The 19,335-nt window shown below is 39.8% G+C and overlaps 1 protein-coding gene across 1 annotated transcript; it reads right to left on the bottom strand.

The window, feature by feature from the left end:
* Positions 1–5,710: 5,710 nt before the first annotated feature.
* Positions 5,711–19,294, bottom strand: LOC139138840 (uncharacterized). The gene is made up of 8 exons (XM_070707392.1): positions 19,031–19,294; positions 12,920–13,001; positions 12,322–12,510; positions 11,585–11,770; positions 10,628–10,774; positions 9,154–9,426; positions 6,666–6,743; positions 5,711–6,502 (listed from the first exon to the last, which is right to left on the bottom strand). Exons 1-8 carry the CDS (start codon positions 19,118–19,120, stop codon positions 6,354–6,356), a joined length of 1,194 nt encoding a protein of 397 aa, XP_070563493.1. The 5' UTR covers positions 19,121–19,294; the 3' UTR covers positions 5,711–6,353.
* Positions 19,295–19,335: the final 41 nt, after the last annotated feature.

The raw sequence follows: 19,335 nt of genomic DNA, 5'->3' as shown, positions 1-19,335 counted from the left end.
TCCTGACCTCCCCCCGCAAAAATACTCCCAAGTGCCACCAAATAACACCATTTTAATCTCTATTTTTCAAAAGCTCCAACGGCAGGAGGGGGGGAACCCCCCCCTGACCCCCCCCCCCAAAATACTCCCCAAGTGCCACCAAATAACACCATTTTAATCTCTATTTTTCAAAAGCTCCAACGCAGGAGGGGGACACCCCCTCCTGACCTCCCCCCGCAAAAATACTCCCCAAGTGCCACCAATTAACACCATTTTAATCTCTATTTTTCAAAAGCTCCAACAGCAGCAGGGGGACACCCCTCTCCTGACCTCCCCCCCCCCCCCCCCCCGTGACCGCTTGTGGTGCTTGGCACCACATCTTTGTGACATCTTTGCGACGAACTAAAAAAAAATTATAAATCTGAAAATTTACTCTGAAAAAAAAAATTTGCACAGCTAATCTCAATTGGAAAAAAAAATTTCAGAAATTTACAATAGTAAAAAAAATTTTTCACAATTTCATTGTGACCCCCCCCCTCCCAAGGTCTAATGGTCCATCCTTAGTAGCACGGGTCAGTGTTCACTTTCCTGTCTGGGAGCGAGTCCGCTTTGGTAATGTTACCGTTACCTCAGGTGGGTTGATGGGCGCGTTTCCTTACCGTCCACAGTCGTACTTGTTGCCACGGCAACATCATCACGGTGTAGCGCAGTGTGATGTCGTTTCTTACATTTCTTGCATGAATATCGCGACTTGCATTCGGAAACTCGATGTCTACCGAAACAATTAAAGCAGAGTCTGTCCTTCTTAATGATGTCTAGTCTCTGACAAGTATCTGTAATGACAGAGCAGTTCGATGCGAAGTGCGATCCCTTGCAAAACGGGCAGGTTTTGGGAGCAGTGCGCGACTTTTGTCGGTTCGGCGATTGCGCGGTAGTGTGAAACGCGGCTGTGATTTCTGGCGGGCTCAAGTCGCATGTTGGTGTTGACATCTCATCTATGGGTTTACCGGCTTGGAGTGTGGAGCGCATTTATCTCGTGTAGTATTGCTTGCCGTAGTTCCGATAGTGTCCATGCAGAATTACCATGGTCTCTTGCTATCTGCTTTCGGATGTTTTGAGGCAATTTCTCTCGCATCAATGGAACCAAAAGTTCGCCGTAAGTGCCTTCCTCTTTGCCTAACGACTGCAGACCGCGAACGTGACTTTCAATCGAGTCGTAGAAGTTTCTCAAACTTTGAGCGTCGTTTGTGGGTTTCTGCAGGTTCCATAAAGCTGTCATATGGGCATCAACTATGAGATGAGATTGTCCGTATCGTTCTTTCAATAGGTCAATCGCGTGAGAGTAGTTAGCGTCGGTGAGTGACAATCCACTGATCGTTCTCGCTGCCTCGTCTTTGAGCATGCTTCGCAGATAGGTAAACTTCTGTATGTTGCCTAGACTAGTGTCCGAGTGAACTGAGGACTTGAAAACGTCGAAGAAAGTCGACCATTCTAGAACATTACCTGAGAAAGTTTGTAGCTGGAGCTTCGGTAGAGCGACTGTTTTACGTTGCGTGTTACCGAGAGACGACGTGTTGCCATTCGGCGTTGTGATGAAATCGTTTGGTGTTTGCGTCTCTGGTCTGTTTTTCTTCACAAATGTTGCAATGCCGTGGTTGCGTTCGTAGATATCCGCTTGGTAATCGCCTGAAGCTTCATTTTCTTCGTCAAAGTGATCTTCGTCGGTCAGATCGAGGATTTTGATCTCAAGGTCGGCGAGTAGAGGTATCTTACTTGAAAGTTGATCGTTCAGCGCTTCCAGCGTGTCGAGTGTAGTCATTTGGTCGGTATCAACGTCTCCAAACTTTTTCATGAGAGCGTCAGCCCGGTTGAATAGTCGGGTAACTTGTGCACGTTGACCGCGACGTGATCTCTTCAGTTTCAATAACGCTGTGGCTGTCTGGTCCTCGTTGTTTTCTCTATCTGGTGGAGGGTTGTGTTCTTGTTCCGACATCTTTCTCGGGTATCCTGGTCTCGGCACCAAAAATGTGGGGGAGTAAAGTGACGATGAGAATCCCCCGGGGTGGGTTCGAGATAAACTGACGTCGAAACAGAAGCGAGTGATTCGGCTCAATGTAAAAACCAAGGTTGGTTTATTACAATTCGAATCCAACAACAATAACTAGTAACACCAGAGTAGCAAGGCTTGTCCAGCCATGCTGTGAAGCATCAGCAATCTACAGAGCTCTCTCCAAAACCTACTAAACTAGAAGCGTGGCAAGTTCCTATCCTACCTCGTGACGTCGACCATGAACGTTGGAGAAAACATCCGGAAAAGTAGCAAAGTAATTTGAGCGGGAAATATACCAAAGTCTGATTGGATAAACTAAACGTCTATGATTGGCTGAGAGTTTCTATCTCAGGATCCTAGTGTCTGTAATGAATAAATTTTGAATTACGTTCTACACTTCTCCAAAGTGTTGTATATAAACACAACGTACATATAAGACAGACAGACAGACAGACAGACAGACACGGAAATGATGCACGAAACAGACTCACGGAAAGACAGAGATACTGTACACACGCGTGGAAGACATGTGAATTATGCGCCAGTCAATGTAAACCCCCACTCCCCCCACCTCGGGTTTAGTGGGGGATTTGGAAATTAGTCCTGTGAAATCTGCCAAATGCCCCACCCCCTGGGGCAAGACAATCCGGAAAATCCCCACCTAAACCAAGTAAATCCCCCACATACGGGGGTGGGGAATTTGTAAATTCCTACACACAAGCACTCTTTGGAATTTTCATGTCGTAAACAACCTGCATCAATATAAAAAGTTCATGTTCAACTTAGAACATTTTTATCATTTAAAACAGGGTTTTGTGACATTTATGCTGTTAACAAATGTCTATCACAATCAACACAAATAGATCCAGGAAAATAACATACTTTTCGCATTTGTTTTTCAGCCACTTATACTGTGACCAGATAAAAGTGTTGAGGTGTCACTGTCACGTCACCTATTTTGGAGCAAAAATTTACAATATTTTTTCAGTCTAGTTTGCATGTATGTTGTCAGGCATAAACACATTTCAGGCTAGAACAAATGATTTAGTTAGATCAAAACACCAGATGTATCACACAAGACATGTTGCCTCAATAAACCAATTAAAGCTGATGAACAAGATACATGATGTCCAATCTCACAAGAATGGCTGACCATGCTATATTCGACCCCGGTTTTAGACACAATACATGCAAACCATCGCAAAAATGAATTCATGGTCATGACCATTAATTCGTTTTCGCGATGGTTTTACTTAATTTGTATAAAACTGGGGTCGAATATATGTATGGTCACTCATTCATTCAGTATCTTTCAACATGTCAAACAAAATATGTAGTATATCGCATCAAACAAAATTCATGAAAAATGACTGACTTTGTCCCTTTAAGCTTTATCAAAAATAGAGTTGACCCGGAGGTCTTTTTAGTGCTGGACCATGTCGATGACGCATCGTGAACATCCGAAATGTCACGCTCACGTGGGAAAATGTGAGAAATTTTGCATATGGTATGTTCAGTTTTCCAAAACATAAGAATACACGGCGGATGAAAATCATTTATTTAGTTATCGATATTTAAGCCATCAATCACAAATATACTGTCATACACACCTCTGAATATTGCTGCATCGCGTTCATCAATAGCCAGTTGAAAAGCTGCTTACCGGCCCACATGGCCTTGACAGCCACCTTTCGCCATGCTACCGCTCTGAACAACAACATACCATTACCAGGGCCTGAAAATTTCTGTTTTTTCCCACTGGTCCCAGGACCAGTGACCTGTTTTTTTTTCACTGGTCCCAAGGTAAAATCCACTGGTCCTCAAAAATTTGCATAGCAATACAAGAATGATTCATTTCTCATACTCATGTTATATATGCATTTCTATCAGATTTGCTTGGGATTTACATACAGCATAAACTGCCAATCTTTGTAATACAGACACACTGCATAAACATTTACTTGGTAGTTTTCTCAAGTTCTTGTACACACACTGACATGTTTTTTACTATTGCTATAAAGTTCACTTCATTTTTACAATTGCCCAGCGGTTGATTCTTTTCCATTTAAATTGTAAAAAATAGGTTGAAAACACCAAATATCTGAGAGGGACTTCTTTTTCCTTTGATAGCAACAGCAAATTGCCATACGCTGTTTTGACAAGCTAGGCGGTTCTTGTTAAGGTCAACTACAATCGAGCTAGGGGGTCTTGACTATATAAAGAATTCAGCATGGTGACCTTCTAAATTCAGAAGCTTGCTTGCCACGGACGATCGGAAAGTTGTAATGAGACTCCTTCCAGAGAATTTTACTGCAAAATACTACTTTGATAGACAGAGATATGATATTTTCACACAATTTTGGGGTTGCTGATATTTTTAGCTGAGGCCTATGGTCTGGTTTTTACCACATTAAATTTTACATGTAAATGAGTACGTGTACTTGGCCCGTCAGTGCAGTGGCTAGTGGACGCACAGTTACGAGTGGAGTGATACGTACCGGCCGCCGCGTACTATGCTATTCTTATATGCATAGTACGCGGCGGCCGGTACGTATCACTCCACTCGCAACGTGAGTGGCGCCATCGCCTGGCTCATAACATGAACCGCAAACTGTAATAGAGTAATTGATTTTCCTTTAGAGTTTATGTTGTGATGAAAGAAATAGACTAAATTTTAAATGTTTGATTGACTTAAAGACGCGATAATTATTGTAATTTTTGTAGCTAAAAGACGTAGTCTCTCAATGGAATGGGCTCTTGGTTTTAGTGTAACTGGCTTTAGTGCGTCTCTGCTACCTCCATGGTTTCAGTAACTTCGGTATTTTGGGGGGACGTAGTTTCTAATTTTTCGTCAAAAGACACTAGAACACAATCTGGGAAAAGCACTGGACATTCCCTTGCAAAATAAATTGGCTCCTTTTTGTATTGGTCTGCGGACTTTTTAGGGGTAATTAGTACTGGTTCGGGATAAAAAATCACTGGTCCGGGACCTCGGGTAATTTTCAGGCCCTGTATACGTGCGCATGCGTAGTTATTTACGAACATCTTCTGGGCCTGTCCGTCAAAGGAATAGGGGGATCAAAACGAGGCAATTGCCCCACCCCCTCGGGCACAGGTTCATGGCACACACGGTCTAATCCCCCACATTTTTCCCGTATCGCCCGAGGTGGGGGGGGGTGGGGGTTTACAATTGACTGGCGCATTAACAAACATGAACAAATCTGGACAAGCAGAGATATATACAGGTCCAGTCGTTGTAAGAGAACATTTCGATTATTTATTGATCCAATACTTGTACTCTGGGTTAAAACCTCTTAATCTATGAAGTTCGTCATATCAGAGCATATTTGACTGTGCAGTGTGAAAAAGCAGCAACTGAACAAAATGCCAAATGAATTTAAATGCGTCCGTCTTCTGATAGACGTAACGAAGTCTGAGATAATTTTACCGCTAATTGAGGAAAGACAAAGGTTAATGTATTTGAGTCAATGTGCGACGAATAATCTGATGTTTTTATTGATCTGATATCTTGAAATGACTGTTATAGATATATAGCTGTTATGTATAAAGCTTATCTGTACGTTTTAGTGTTAAAACCTTTGTGTACTTCTTTTCGAATTACAGTTTGAATCGTTTAGTCTCTTTTTCCGTTTGTTTGTTTTTTCTCTGTCAATGTCATGCCTGTGATTGCCAACAGCTTCATTCCACTAAAATAAGATTGTGACGTCAATTAATGTTTGAATGAAATTTGATCAGGGACAACCGACAAAGCTTTCGATGAAAACGACAATTTCACAAGCGGTCTTTTGTAGTTGACTCGTATCAGTCGCTAACAGATGGGAGTGTAAACTTCAGTCTTTCACGCTGCAGCAGTTTGAAGCAACCTAACGTGTGGACATGTCACATGGGTCGATTGTTTTCAGGTGTTAGTTACCGAGGAGAGCAAAGACATTTGGTGGTGAGGAGTTTTTGTAAGTTATGAGTGAGCGATTGCGAGAACCTTGTTTTAACAGGTGAAGAGGATGCATCCCGGTGAACACGCCAGCGGATGGCAGGGGACGGACATTATACAGTTTGCCAATAGTCACAAAAACAGCCGCAACACTTCCCGATAAATTTTAAATCTTGTCCAAAAATATGTCAAAGTATCATGTTTTTTTCCATATAAAACACCTCTAGTGATAACTTCTCAAAAACGGTCGGTTGGCTGTCCCTGTCGGAAAATTGTCCTCTAATCTTCATGGTTTTCTCTGATTGTGTATCCTTTTTGAATGTCGATTATATTTGTGCATCTCAACTCTATCCATCGATATTTTGCCTGTTTTCACAGGGGCGGCGGTACGTCGGCTTCGAGCTTCTTGGCATAGTTGCCTCGTGGATCGTATTCACAAGCCACGTAGACTTTTCCGTCCATCTGGGCAACGCCACAACCTAGATTTATAGTCTCAGTCCATATAACCTGAGTAAAGTGCCCTGTGTATAAAATGAAAAAGACATAAACGTTTGGTGGTAAGCTTTAAAAAATATCCCTGAAAATTATTGTAATAAGTCTATATCTTAACGAGATTACTGTAGAGCATAGCCAGAGACAACTGGGTTCAGTCGAAAAGAAAGTCTTGCCAATGTTGTTACTTACCGACAGCTGAAGTAAACTCGGGGTTCTTGAAATTATATGACTGGATTTCGTCATGCCACATCTTTACAAAACCATACCCTGTGAAAACATGATCATAGATGTTTGTTATCTTATGGATATTAAAGCTAAACTTTAACGCACTATTTAGAATCTGAATGTCGTAATTCTTACCACCAAAAATATTCATGTGTCACGTTCCCCAATCACTAATGTGGAACAGGGAAAGAGTTTACCTCTTGCCGTTCTTAAAACAATTTAGGAAAATTTTAAGACGCTTATAATAAATGGAAAGTGAATCTGCGGTTGTAGTAGGAGCAGAAATGATAAAACCAGATGTTAACTTGAAATGCTCAAATTCTGTTTCACTACACGATATGAGTGTACTTTCCAATAATTTGACTTCCATTTTTGCCCACGTCTTGTTCTAATCACCATCACACAACTCTCAAAATATGGTGTAGCCTTCCCTGAAACATTGCATAAATTTCTGTGTACATGGTCATCATCGATGTGTACGTCTAATCGAAAATATGGTCAAAATTTGCAAATAAGCGATTAGCTGACATTAAACTCCTGTAAGTCCTACACTGATGTCAAATCTTTGTCATCAAAACATGGCAAGCTTTATCATCTTATCCATGATTAAAAAGAGATCGTTAAGTGAGCACAGTGAGCGATTCATGGACGTAAAACTTGATCAATGTTTGTATCATGTTTTGTCAGATCTGATGCAGTGAATGTGAAAAAGAATGTGACTTCTGTGAGTATAATTGAATGTACAAAATTAGCATTCAAGATGCACGCCACAACAACAAACAATCAATAGTTCTTGCCATTTCTTAAAAAAAAGAATCTTTACAACATTTTTGATTCCCGTCCGATGAATATTCTCCAATATCGTGCCGATAGACGGACAGAAGGACATCTGTACGATAGTAGCTCATATATTCACAAACATGACAGCTGCTACCATACTAAACTTAGAGTCTCTGCTCTTTGAAAATATATAGTGTGAGGGGGTTTCCTTGTCATCTTTGATGAGAGATATTGCTTTGAAAAAAACTGTGTTGGCAACATGCAGCCCCACCTTAATCAAAGTTGGTATATATTTTGAAGATGCTATGATTTAACAGTACTGAAAGTCATTAAGCATGATTTTCACTTCAGCCAATTTCTAATTTGCGCATGTAATGAACTTTCCTAATTAGGGTTATACATCTTCATTGACTGGACCAAAGTTGACAAAACTTGCTATGTACATGGAAGATAGTATGAATCAATATTATTGAAAGTCATATAAGCATTTTTACTTTAATCAATTTTCCAATTTGCATATACTATGAACTTTCCTAATTAGGGTTATATATCCGGATTGACGATATGACCAAAGTTGAGAAAACTTGCAATAAACATTACAGATACTAAGTTATAACATTATTGAAGTCATGTAGCATTTTTATTTTAGCTAATGACTTATTTGCGTCTCTAATGAAGTTTCCTAATTAGGGATGGATATCTCGATTGACTTGACTAAAGTTGACAAAAATTGTTATGTATATTGATACTATAATATAATATTAACAACGGTCGGTTTTGATTTTTTAAAAGATCTTATTACTGATTTGCATGTTCAAGGAACTTTTCTAATCAGGGATATATCTTGATTGACTTCATAAATGTTGATGACATCTGCTGTGTACATAGAAGAAATGTGGTGAGATATCAATGACAGCCGTTTAGCATTTTTACATTAGCAAGTTACAAATTTGCAAACATGTGGCAAAAGTTTAAATTCACAGACAACTGCAATATATACTGAAACACCTGGTTAGCCTTTGTTCTAATCATCAAATCAAGTCATGACGCCCAGAGTTCAAGTGTCAACACTTTCTGTATAATGTGTGAGGTGAAGTGTTGTTGCTGACAATCGATATCTATTCAAGGCAAGAGCTCATTCGTCAAAATAATGAAAAATTGAACCCAATTCGTCTTGATTTGTCGGCCAGTACTTGGTATTCTGATCTACTCTTAGAGAGTAACAGCGAAATTATATTACCATCCCCTGTCCATCGCATTTTAATTGGTCCAACTGAACCACGTGACTGCCCACAAATACATAGTAATGGTCTATTTACATGCCCGTGAATATGAATAATATCATAAACATAGTAACTTTGAAGCTTAAACGAAAATTGTGATTTTTACAAAGGTCATAATCAACCACAAAATAAAATGGAGCAAATAAAATGGAGAGGAAAGCCAAATTAACGGGCTCGGCAAGCCTCGCCCGTTAGTTTTTGGCTTTCGTTTCGCCCTTGCCCATAAATAAACATTAATGGTTACCGCGTCGTCCGTTATTTCTATTATATTCTGCTTTATGGAGTCCAAATAATAAACACCAAATGTTACAGATATTGTAAGGGGGCTTTACTGTATCAACGTCAGCATGTTAATAAAACACTGCAGTATCTTGACGGGATACACACACCTGAAGCGCTATCAAGCGATGACAATCTTGACACAGCGAGATTTTCCCCATAGTGATAAGAGCTGTGCTTGAGCCTTCCCTGCATAGCGTTCTCATTGGCAACTTCTTGAGCCGCTTTCGTCAGCTGCGGGTTCCCATCGGTCAGTGGCGGGACCCCATGGAGACAACGAAAGTAGTTGTGAGCTTCGAGCAACTGGTCGTAAATCCCGGCGAGACCGTTGTTTCCACGCTGATTCGGCATAGTGCATCCGTTGGCGTCGGTCTCTCCAAAACCTGGGAAAATGATATACATGTCAGCTGTTTTCACCAGCCCGATGTCACTTTCTATTTCTCTGTTTTCGTTCCATATTCTTCTTAAAGTCCAAATAACTACGAATGTGTAATAAACCGATCTCAAAATATCCTCAGAATAAGACCCATTAAAGACTGAAAAAGTGTATAATATTGTCGTAAGTGTGGACAGTGGCATGTAAATTCAAATGTTTTAACATCATTTTAGATTTCCACCCTCTTTCAGAAACTAATCATATGACAGAGAAAATAAAGATTACAAAACAAAATGTCGGCCATAGTGTTTTGTCTTTTCAAGTGAATGGCATCATACTTGTTTCTTTTATCACCATGATGTGTAATTTGCAGGAAATGTGACCGCATTTTTTGTACTTTTCCGTGGGGCGCCATTTAATAAGTGCGGCACCCGTTTATTACTTAAAACGTGTAGGTATCGTCCAAAACAGTGAGCAGTGATACTTTGATACTTGTCCTTCAGTTAGCTCATTTACACGAAGCAGCTTTGGTTTGAAAATAATATTAAAATAACGCATAAACTTTGCAGCTATTGTGGCTTTAAGACACAAAGTGACCTATGATCATCTGCCTTCAAAACAACCCTAAGGCTTGAAGATTAGAAAGTTACAGGTTGTCCTTCTTCGTATTCCCCACTGACAATCCACAATTGTAATACCCCTTGCTCATTCATAGTAAATTTGGAGTCGTCATAGCTGTCATAACGTTAGAGACTAGGCAAAAATACAGAGGCAATGTTTCATTGAAAAGACGAAAAACAGTGACCCTTCAAGAGTATTTGCAGGAAACACGGTGACCGCTTCGCTATTCATTTATTTAACTGAAAAGAAAGTTTTGTTGATATAGCATCGAGTTCAAAGTCATCACGTTTTTAAGTCCTCTTTGTAACATCAACATTTTATCCCTCGTCTCCGATATGCCCGATTTTCTAAGTCCCCCTAAGTTCTCCCTACGTCTCCTGGAGATGAAAGCATGAACTCTGACCAAGTTATTCCGGCTAGTATACACTCTGCTAATGAATCCACAAACAGTGAGAACAAAATATTTCTTCGAAATTTACAGTCAGAAAAGACGGGAAAAGATGAAAAATAGCACGCTGCTTTAGACCTCTCCACTGGAACAGTCTGAAATGAATGGGATGGCTAGAATAACTGCTTTCTGTACTTACCGCACTCGACTTCATCGCTGAAGTCCCCGCAATGGACAAAGCCATCACAAAGCTGGCCTTCGCCAAGACAGAGAGACCCGTCGACGCAAATGTAGGGACTGTCAGCAAACCAGATGGCGCAACCTTCTGCGTCATATTTCGCTTTTTCTGCAGAAAGCAATACCAGGTTAATTTAATATTAAGCAATTCGGGCATGGATGGTGTGCGAGTCGCTGGTAGAGAAAAATCATGACTTGGGAGCGATCATGACATATATGGATAGAAACGGTAACTATTGATATCTTTTCATAATTTTTGTTCTTAAGGTAGAACGCGCCTCGGGGACAGATATTCGGCCTCTCAAACTTTATTCTTTTCTTATCTACCGCTTGTTGGCGTTTATTTTAAAGTGCTTGGTGTAAGAAAACTTTTCTTCTGCTTAGTTTTTCGAAAGTCGAAATTTTTAGTTTTCTCCGTAGAGTTAACACAGGGTGGCGGCCATTTTTAATTATAAATATCAGTAAATCTTGGATTATTTGTTTCTCTAGTATCAAAATTTGCACGGTGACCGCCGATTTGTATTCTTGATTTTGAAAAATGAATGGTTGAAAGATTCTTTGAGCAAAAGTTTAAGTATTTCACTTTCGAGGCGCATACTACCCTAAGTGATACTATTGGACATAAACACACAAGTCTACATTGAGAAGTCGAACATACTAAGCATTTCGGCATAATAAGGAAAAGAAACTGAATTTTACGGACAGAAAAGAGTAAATAAGTTATAAAATGACGTAGTACTTGAGCATCAATTCAGCGTTCTTAGGTACAGCGCAATTTCACTATTTTTGAATGCAAATATTTAGGAGAACCGAATAGCGATCATAGCTTCATGGCTATGCAACATATGGCTGAATGTTAAAGTTTAAGGACGATATTTCTGTGATGACAAAAACTTTTTGGCCCTCGTCGCCGTATCACCTTCCTCGACAGTATCATCTTCCCCGTTGTCGTCAGTTCCGCAACCCATTTCGTCACTTCCGTCGGCACATAGCTTGTCTCCGTCACATAAGTTCTCCTCACGAATGCACAAAGTACCATCTCTACATCTGTAAGGGTGATCCGGAAACCAGGCAGCACACCCGATTGAATCGTAAACAGCAGAGCCTGCAAGTCGAAGACAAAACATCGATTCGCTCACACACGTCACTGGATGACGACGACGACAACGATAATGATGATGATCATGATCATCATCATCATCATCATCATCATCATCATCATCATCATGACCATGATGATCATGATGATCATGATGATAATGATCAGGGCGACGACCAAACGACAATTTATTGTATTTCATTTCGTATCATCGTCAATTATTAAAAGAACGAAAATGTCATCGTGGAACACGAATCCTGTAAACCCGACTTATAGTGTAGATCACTTTGACGTTGCAAGCACAGTGAAAACACACAAAACTTTCACAGTACAACTGACAAATCCACTTACTTTATCAGAAACAAGATAAAATGCAAAAGCAATAACGTGCGTTATCTAATAAATTGCAGACGCTGCGAAAGAAACACAGTATATTGGTGAAACAAAACCCACACCTTGGCTTCGCTTTAATAACCATTTTTTCACGATAAGTTATAATGAAGACACCCCTGTTGAAAATCAGCTTCTTATACACAAAAGGAGTTAAATCTACTAACCGTTATCAATAGCTTCATCGTCGTCTCCAACGTCGCCAGGACAGTCATCTTCATCGCTACCATCCCTGCAGAGAGCACGGCCATCGCATATTTTACTTGCGGGAATACAAGTCTTGCCGTCAGCACAGCGGTAGGGGAAGTCAGGGTACCAAGATGCGCATCCCGAGGCATCGAGGAACGCCCCGTTACCTGAACATGGAAATGATCACAACACCCTTGTTATCGCATCCTTTTGAATATCAGAAAATTAAGGTGAGGCTCCTGCTTACACTGCACATCGTTCAAGATTGTTCATGTCTCAAAAACAACATTTTTACTTGAACCAAATAGCGAAAGACAGGGATAGAGAGTTCGAGAGAGACAGAGAAAGTATAGTGAGCAGCCGTACAATAGACAAGTCCAGAGTATATCAGAACTCAAAATTACAATTGTCTTTTCAATTTCACACACCAAGCATATTAAGTACAGTACAATAGAACTCTTCTTCTCTTTTATTGTACGTCTCAGTTTTTAAGATGAGCGATGACAACCATAGGTTTAGGAAACTGTCACTCATTCTGTCGACGTATAAGTGTAACAGTCTGAGCTTTTCACGAACCTCGCAACCGCAGCATACGTTTGAAGTTGTATACGGTCAAATCCTTCCTGGACAGTTTTGCCGGTCTTGTGTTACGGTAAGTCTAAAAGAGAGAAGAAACAACCGTCCATTCTCGTCTATGTGTCGAAAGTAAGTTTCCTTTCAACTCAGGCAATGATTGTTAGAAGCTCTCAAATTTTAATAAAGCCATCTCTATGTCTAGGAGACCCTTGAGAGTCAACTCTACCCTCTCTGACCACGTTCGTGTTTGATTTTATCTACACCCTATTAAGGTAGAACGCGCCTCGGGGACAGAAATTCGGGCCGTCAAATTTTATCAATTTTCTTCTGACCTACCACTTGTTGGGGCTCATTTTGAAGCTCTTGGCGAAAGAAAAGTTTTCACCGTCTTAGTTTTTCGAAAATCGAAAATTTCATTTTTTCCCATAGAGTTAACACAGGGATGGCGGCCATTTTGGATTTCAAATATCGAGAAATCGCAAGTTATTTGTCTCTCTAGTACCAAAGTTTGCACGGTGACCCCTGATTTTTTATTCTTGCTTTGGTAAGAGAATGGTTGAAAGTTTCACCGAGGAAAGTTTCAGCAAAAGTTTAAGTCTTTCACCTTCGAGGTGCATATTACCTTGAACACATCCTGGTATGAACTGAAGATGCCATAGATTTTAGAAAGAAAGACAGATTAATAATTCTAAGAGACGAATAATTATTTTACAAAGTTGTTTTGAACTTTCGATAGCAAGTCCTGGCCAACTAATTCTTTACAGATATTTTACTTGGTAACTAAACCCGCACGTCAAACTTCATTTGAAATCTAGTAGTCTTTGAGAAATAGAGTTTACGGACAGACAAACGGACAGACAGGGGTGATCGCCGCGGGGATTGGGGTACAACACAGTGGGAGCTAAACCTGATTGCAGTATATGAGTGATATTTCGCCTGAACAGTTGAAGATCAGAAGTCTGTGTCATTGGATGTTTAGATGATATAATTGGTCGAAACAAACGCTATGACGGCAGATGTAGCTCTACCGGAAATATTTTTCACATGAAACTACTACGAAAAATTTCTGTAAAAAAACAGAAAATGCCTAATATTGAGCCTTTCAAGTTGATAACATTATTAAAAATACTCAAAAAGCTGTCGCGCTGTTTAGCCTTATTACAATCCCACAATGCATTTCTGTTAAGGTAGTATGTGCCTCGAAAGTGAAAGATATACTTTTACTCAAACTTTCCTCGATAAAAATTTCAGCTTTTCTCTCTCCGAATCACCGGGTCACTGTGCAAAGTTTGGTACTGGAGAAATAAATAACCTAAACTTTACCGATATCTGAATTTCAATATGGCCGCCATCGATTTTCGTAAAACTGAGAGGGTAACAGTTACCTTTCTCCAACAGCTTTAAAATGAGCCCCTTCTTAGTGGTAGATTAAAAGAGAATAATTAAAGTTTGAGAATCTGAGTATCTGTCCCCGAGGTGCATTCTACCTTAAAACTGGGAAGACCTCCCCCTATCATTGTCAGCATTTGAATTTCCCTGAAGAAGAGCTCGAGCGATGGTTCAGGAGCAGATAGCGTTTTAAAAAAAAGGGTTAATTGGATCTCCTTCATTACCAGGTGAAAGATACAACGTTTCCATCATCGGACACGATGGTCGTTCCACAATCGCATGAACGTAACGCCCGTCACATCGCAATTATATGTCTTGTGAAGACAGAGCAATTTATCACCATGTCACTGCCTCTTTGTCCGAGAGCAGAAGACAATTTACCCGACGCCAGGAGGTCAAATTGTCTTCGCTGTGAGGTAACATAGACCAATGTAATCAGGCAATAATATTTTTATTACATGCCTCTTCACAATTAACGTTATATGATATTCAGTTACATAAGGGACTTTCTCAAAAAATTTTACCATTATCAAATAGATTTTCACTAAAATCAAAATAGCAGTTCGCGAATTGATATTTTACATCTAGCGTTAAGCGTCTGTGACCTTGACGTCGGTGGGCTTCACCTGACCTGGTCCAGTGACTATGGAAACCAGTCCGTACATCGTTCACACTGCAGGCTATCTCCTCGGATGTTCCTATTCAAATCAATGCACTGATCTGGACTCACATCGAGGCATATAATATTTAAGCAATAAATCAAACGCGGCGATGGTATACCACGAGATTTGACCAGTTCACGACATATATGCACGAGCGATAGCGAGTGCAAATATGAAGTGAACTGGTCAAAATCGAGTGGTATACCGTCGCTGGGTGTGATTTATTGCTTTTATATGATATCAGTATATTGAAATTCTGGCGTGCAATGTCATAAACGGATTTTTGCTCAAGCTGAGAGCACAAGCGTATGCCAGCCGTGGTATATCGCCAATATACCACGGTTCTTTTCGAGTCTCGACCAACCAGATCGCTGTATTTGCACCATCAATAGACTGGTATGATATAATCGTCAATAATACGTTTATTTCTTGATATTGCCATCGTCGTTATGTAGGCTAACATGACACTTGGCGTGTGTGCATTGAAAAACTGTCTGTATAGAGACAGTAATGGCCGATTGTATATTGTCGTCACCTGTTGCACTATCCGGGACATTTTGTTACTTGAGTTTGAAGTCGATTTGCATCCCAAACTCAGCTAACTTTTGGCATATTTGGAACCAACTTTATTGAACGATTATATCTGACTGAGGACAAGATTATTCTGCCTGAAGCTGTTTTGTCAAAGCGATTGTATACGAAGAACACTTTTCATGCGGAGTGTAGCATCACCTGTTGATTGGTATGTCGTTGTGCTAATCGATTTAAGTTCAATGACCCAACTCCAGATAAAATGACCGATAGGTGACTCACCCTTATAACCTGAGTTGTGTAATATCACAAATCAGTGACGATGACGGTGATAACGCTGAGAGACTGCGACAATGAGAGCATAGATTACAAAGCAATGCGTGGAAAATAAAGACATCGTTCGTGGGAATATCTAACTCTCAAATTATCCTAAGGATGCCCGGTTATCACGCGCAGAATTGGGAATTCATAAAAAGTATTCTTTTCAAGTATATATGTGAAAAATTCTCCCTTACTTTGCTGCCAAGGTTGTTCGAACGCCAATTTCCAAAACCTGTGGAATTGTTATTCTATTCTAAAGTATTTATTTAAATACGTGTCCTAAATGAAGTAGTTAACCGCATACATTATAGCAAATCGAGTGTAGGTCAATTGTAGAGTAATATTTGATGACGCAAGTTTTGTTTCTTAAGTTATAGGGAATGGATTTTTTCCCATTTCCGAATTTCTTTCCTGTGACAAATAAACATAACATATAATTGTTTGCATTGTTTTATCTTTAAATCATTATGATTGAAACCACTCCTCTTATGTATTGTATTACAAACCCAAGATTTCGATTATGTCAGGTACATGGAAGAACGGAGAGCTTCCTAAACTCTGTTCATCCATCCCGACGACCTCTCGCATGGCGATTCCGATATGAAAGACAGTGAACTGTACTAATGTATCGCATATTGTATTGCGTTTCGCAAGAAATTGCGCACCAAAGTCCTCCTATAGTTTGTCAATTTTCAAAAGCTGGCGTAAATTATTCCACCTGAAGAAGTCCATTGACATCAAATGAGATAAAAATAGTTGTGCGAAAAGTGGTTGATTTTGCACAGACTTGGATTATTCAACAGTGTACTGTTCTGCTATTTCAGCATTCGCAGCTATCATTGCGTCCCATTCAAACGCTGCAGTTGATATTTTACTGCTTTTTTTTCTATCTGCTAGCTTTTCAGCGGGCATGATTTTCTAATGAATTGCTCATCAGCTCAACAGCACATTGGTAGACACCTATGGACTATTACACTTTGAGTTTGGTCGATATATGGTCATATTTGAGTAATGTGCCCGTATTGCAACCAGCAAATATACCGAAACATCAACGTACGGATTTGGTGGCTGCTTGATGGTTATGCTAAATGTAATTTCAGTATCCGGAGCGGAAAAAAGTCGTCATAGTGAAAATTGGCGTTTGGCGATTCTGCTGTGAAGCATGATCGATCGAATTCGGTAAGCAAACAACTCATGCGAAGAACACCATGGTATGGTGGGAGTTGGTCACCGTGCAAATTCTGGTACTAGAGGGACAAATAACCTAAGATTTAAAATTCAAAATGGCCGCCATCCCTATGTTAACTCTATTGAGAAAAATATGATATTCGAATTTCGAAAAACTAAGCCGATAAAAATTTTTCTTACACCAAGAGCTTTAAAATGAACACCCACAAGTGGTAGATCAGAAAAGAATTGTAAAAGTTTGAGAGTCCGAATATCTGTCCCCGGGGCGTGTTCTACCTTATGTCATAAATCATGGTAAAATTATGCCAACGATGTAGCACTCAGTGAGTAAAAACTGAAAAAAAAATCACGACTGTGACTGAGACTCAGTGTTTCAAGTATTTTCAAAATCTGTTAGCTCTGTTGTCTGTGCGCCAGGGGTCTGTCTGAGTAATCAATGTTTTAAAATATGAAATATGAGTTCGTATCGATAGTCACTACAAATGAGAAAGTGGTAATACAGACATAGCATGAAACAAATTAAAAAGAATTTGGTTGGCTTGGCTTACATAATTAACGTTGATTGGTAAATATAGCGATTTCAAAAATTGATGATTATCATATACCAATACCCACATAGCTCTGTCCCGGTAACGTTTAACTTACAATACATCAGCAATGATATTTTACGCCAATGTTGAGACATGGACAATAATAAACATCATTAGTTTTTGAGTATTCGTAATCTACATGTTCATTTGCAGATTGAAAGAAAAAAATCAACAAGCAAAATGGCTGACGCTCTCCATCTTCGATCGATGCGATGTTGCCATCATAAACTTTTGACAGACTTAGGATAAAGGATATTTTGGGGGCTAAATACAGTAGTAGTATGTAATCTTGCATTGCAACGGCATGTATTATGAAGTTCTTGTCATTTTTTTCCAAATTCCTGTAAACATTTAAGAGTCATACAGTACTATTTACCTCAACATGGGTAGTGAGCCCGGCGTTAAATGGCAGAGACCGTGCGCGCGACACGTGTTGACATGGCAACTCTTAGCACTTTCTGCTCTGCACCACCGTGACGATCGAGTGCAGTCGAAATCGAGAGTGTTTTGAAGCAGAGAAAAATTGTGGACCAATAGAGATTTTAATGACATACCACACCTTAACAAGTTCTAAGCCTTCAACTTTTTTGAGACCTGTTTATCTTTTATTACTATGTTCGTTCATATAAAGAGGAATTCTCGTGCTTAATTTTGTGGTGACTTCTTCTTTATGCGCACTGGGGAACTGAAATTGAGCACGAATTTTTTGGTTTCTATTATCGTTTGTAAAATTATTGGAATTGGAATACGGTAAATTGGTTATTCCTTGTGTTGTATCAGCATTCGTGTATTTTATACCACACCAGACACCCGACTTCGTCACGTATCTGACACGTGACAAAATGACACTCATGCTGATACGACACTGCAACATGTGCTTTTCGTAAACTCCTAAAGATTATGATAGTGGCAGTCTTAAATGTGGTTGAACTTCTTATTGTATTTACCACAGAAACTTGTAGTTTCATTCCTTTTGTAGTTATAGAGACAAAGCTGCTCTTTTTCAACTTTTCGTGATATCAAAAAAAACATGGAATACTTGCACAGAGTCGCTCAGTGTACAAAAGAACGACTGCACATAACTGTAAAAGTGTGAAAAAGTTACCCCTTTGCTGAATGCCAACAGATGATTTCGTTTTTGACCCCTGAAGAGAATTGAAAAATAAACACTGCCAAGCTGCTAGCTTTATCTGTATAAAAGGCATCACAAAGTAAGATTTCATTACAAATCTTGCATGAAGTCCAACCTGATGTATGTTGGTGCATGTTGAGCTGTGTTTGTGTTTGTCAACATGGAAGCACAGTCAATCACTTCATGTCTTATCAGGAGAACCATTGTTATTTTCTCTCCGTGTCTTTCGTGTTCACCTTCTAAGCCTTTGTCCACGTAAGTCTGTGCTGCTAATGAACACGACAAAAAAACTTCTTACCTCGGAAACATGGCCAACTTGACTTCCTGATACACTGTGAAAGCAGCAAATTGCCACTGCAGCGGCAAGGAACACCATGAGAGGCCGCATTTTCCTTCAAGTTTGTCAGGACCACACCAACAACGTGTACGGTGTAGTTATGCCAGCTGCACGTTTTATCTGATCTGACAGGTAACCTGTTCCCTTATGTATTGGACATTTCCGTCGAGGTCAAAGGGTATTCCTTCTTGGCAAATTACCGCATTAGCAAATTTGAACAGTTTGAATGAGTTACACAATATGAGAAGCACGCATAATAGTACTAG

This window comes from Ptychodera flava, chromosome 8 (assembly GCF_041260155.1).
Source record: "Ptychodera flava strain L36383 chromosome 8, AS_Pfla_20210202, whole genome shotgun sequence".
NCBI lineage: Eukaryota > Metazoa > Hemichordata > Enteropneusta > Ptychoderidae > Ptychodera > Ptychodera flava.
This window is presented reverse-complemented; position numbering and strand designations above follow the sequence as displayed.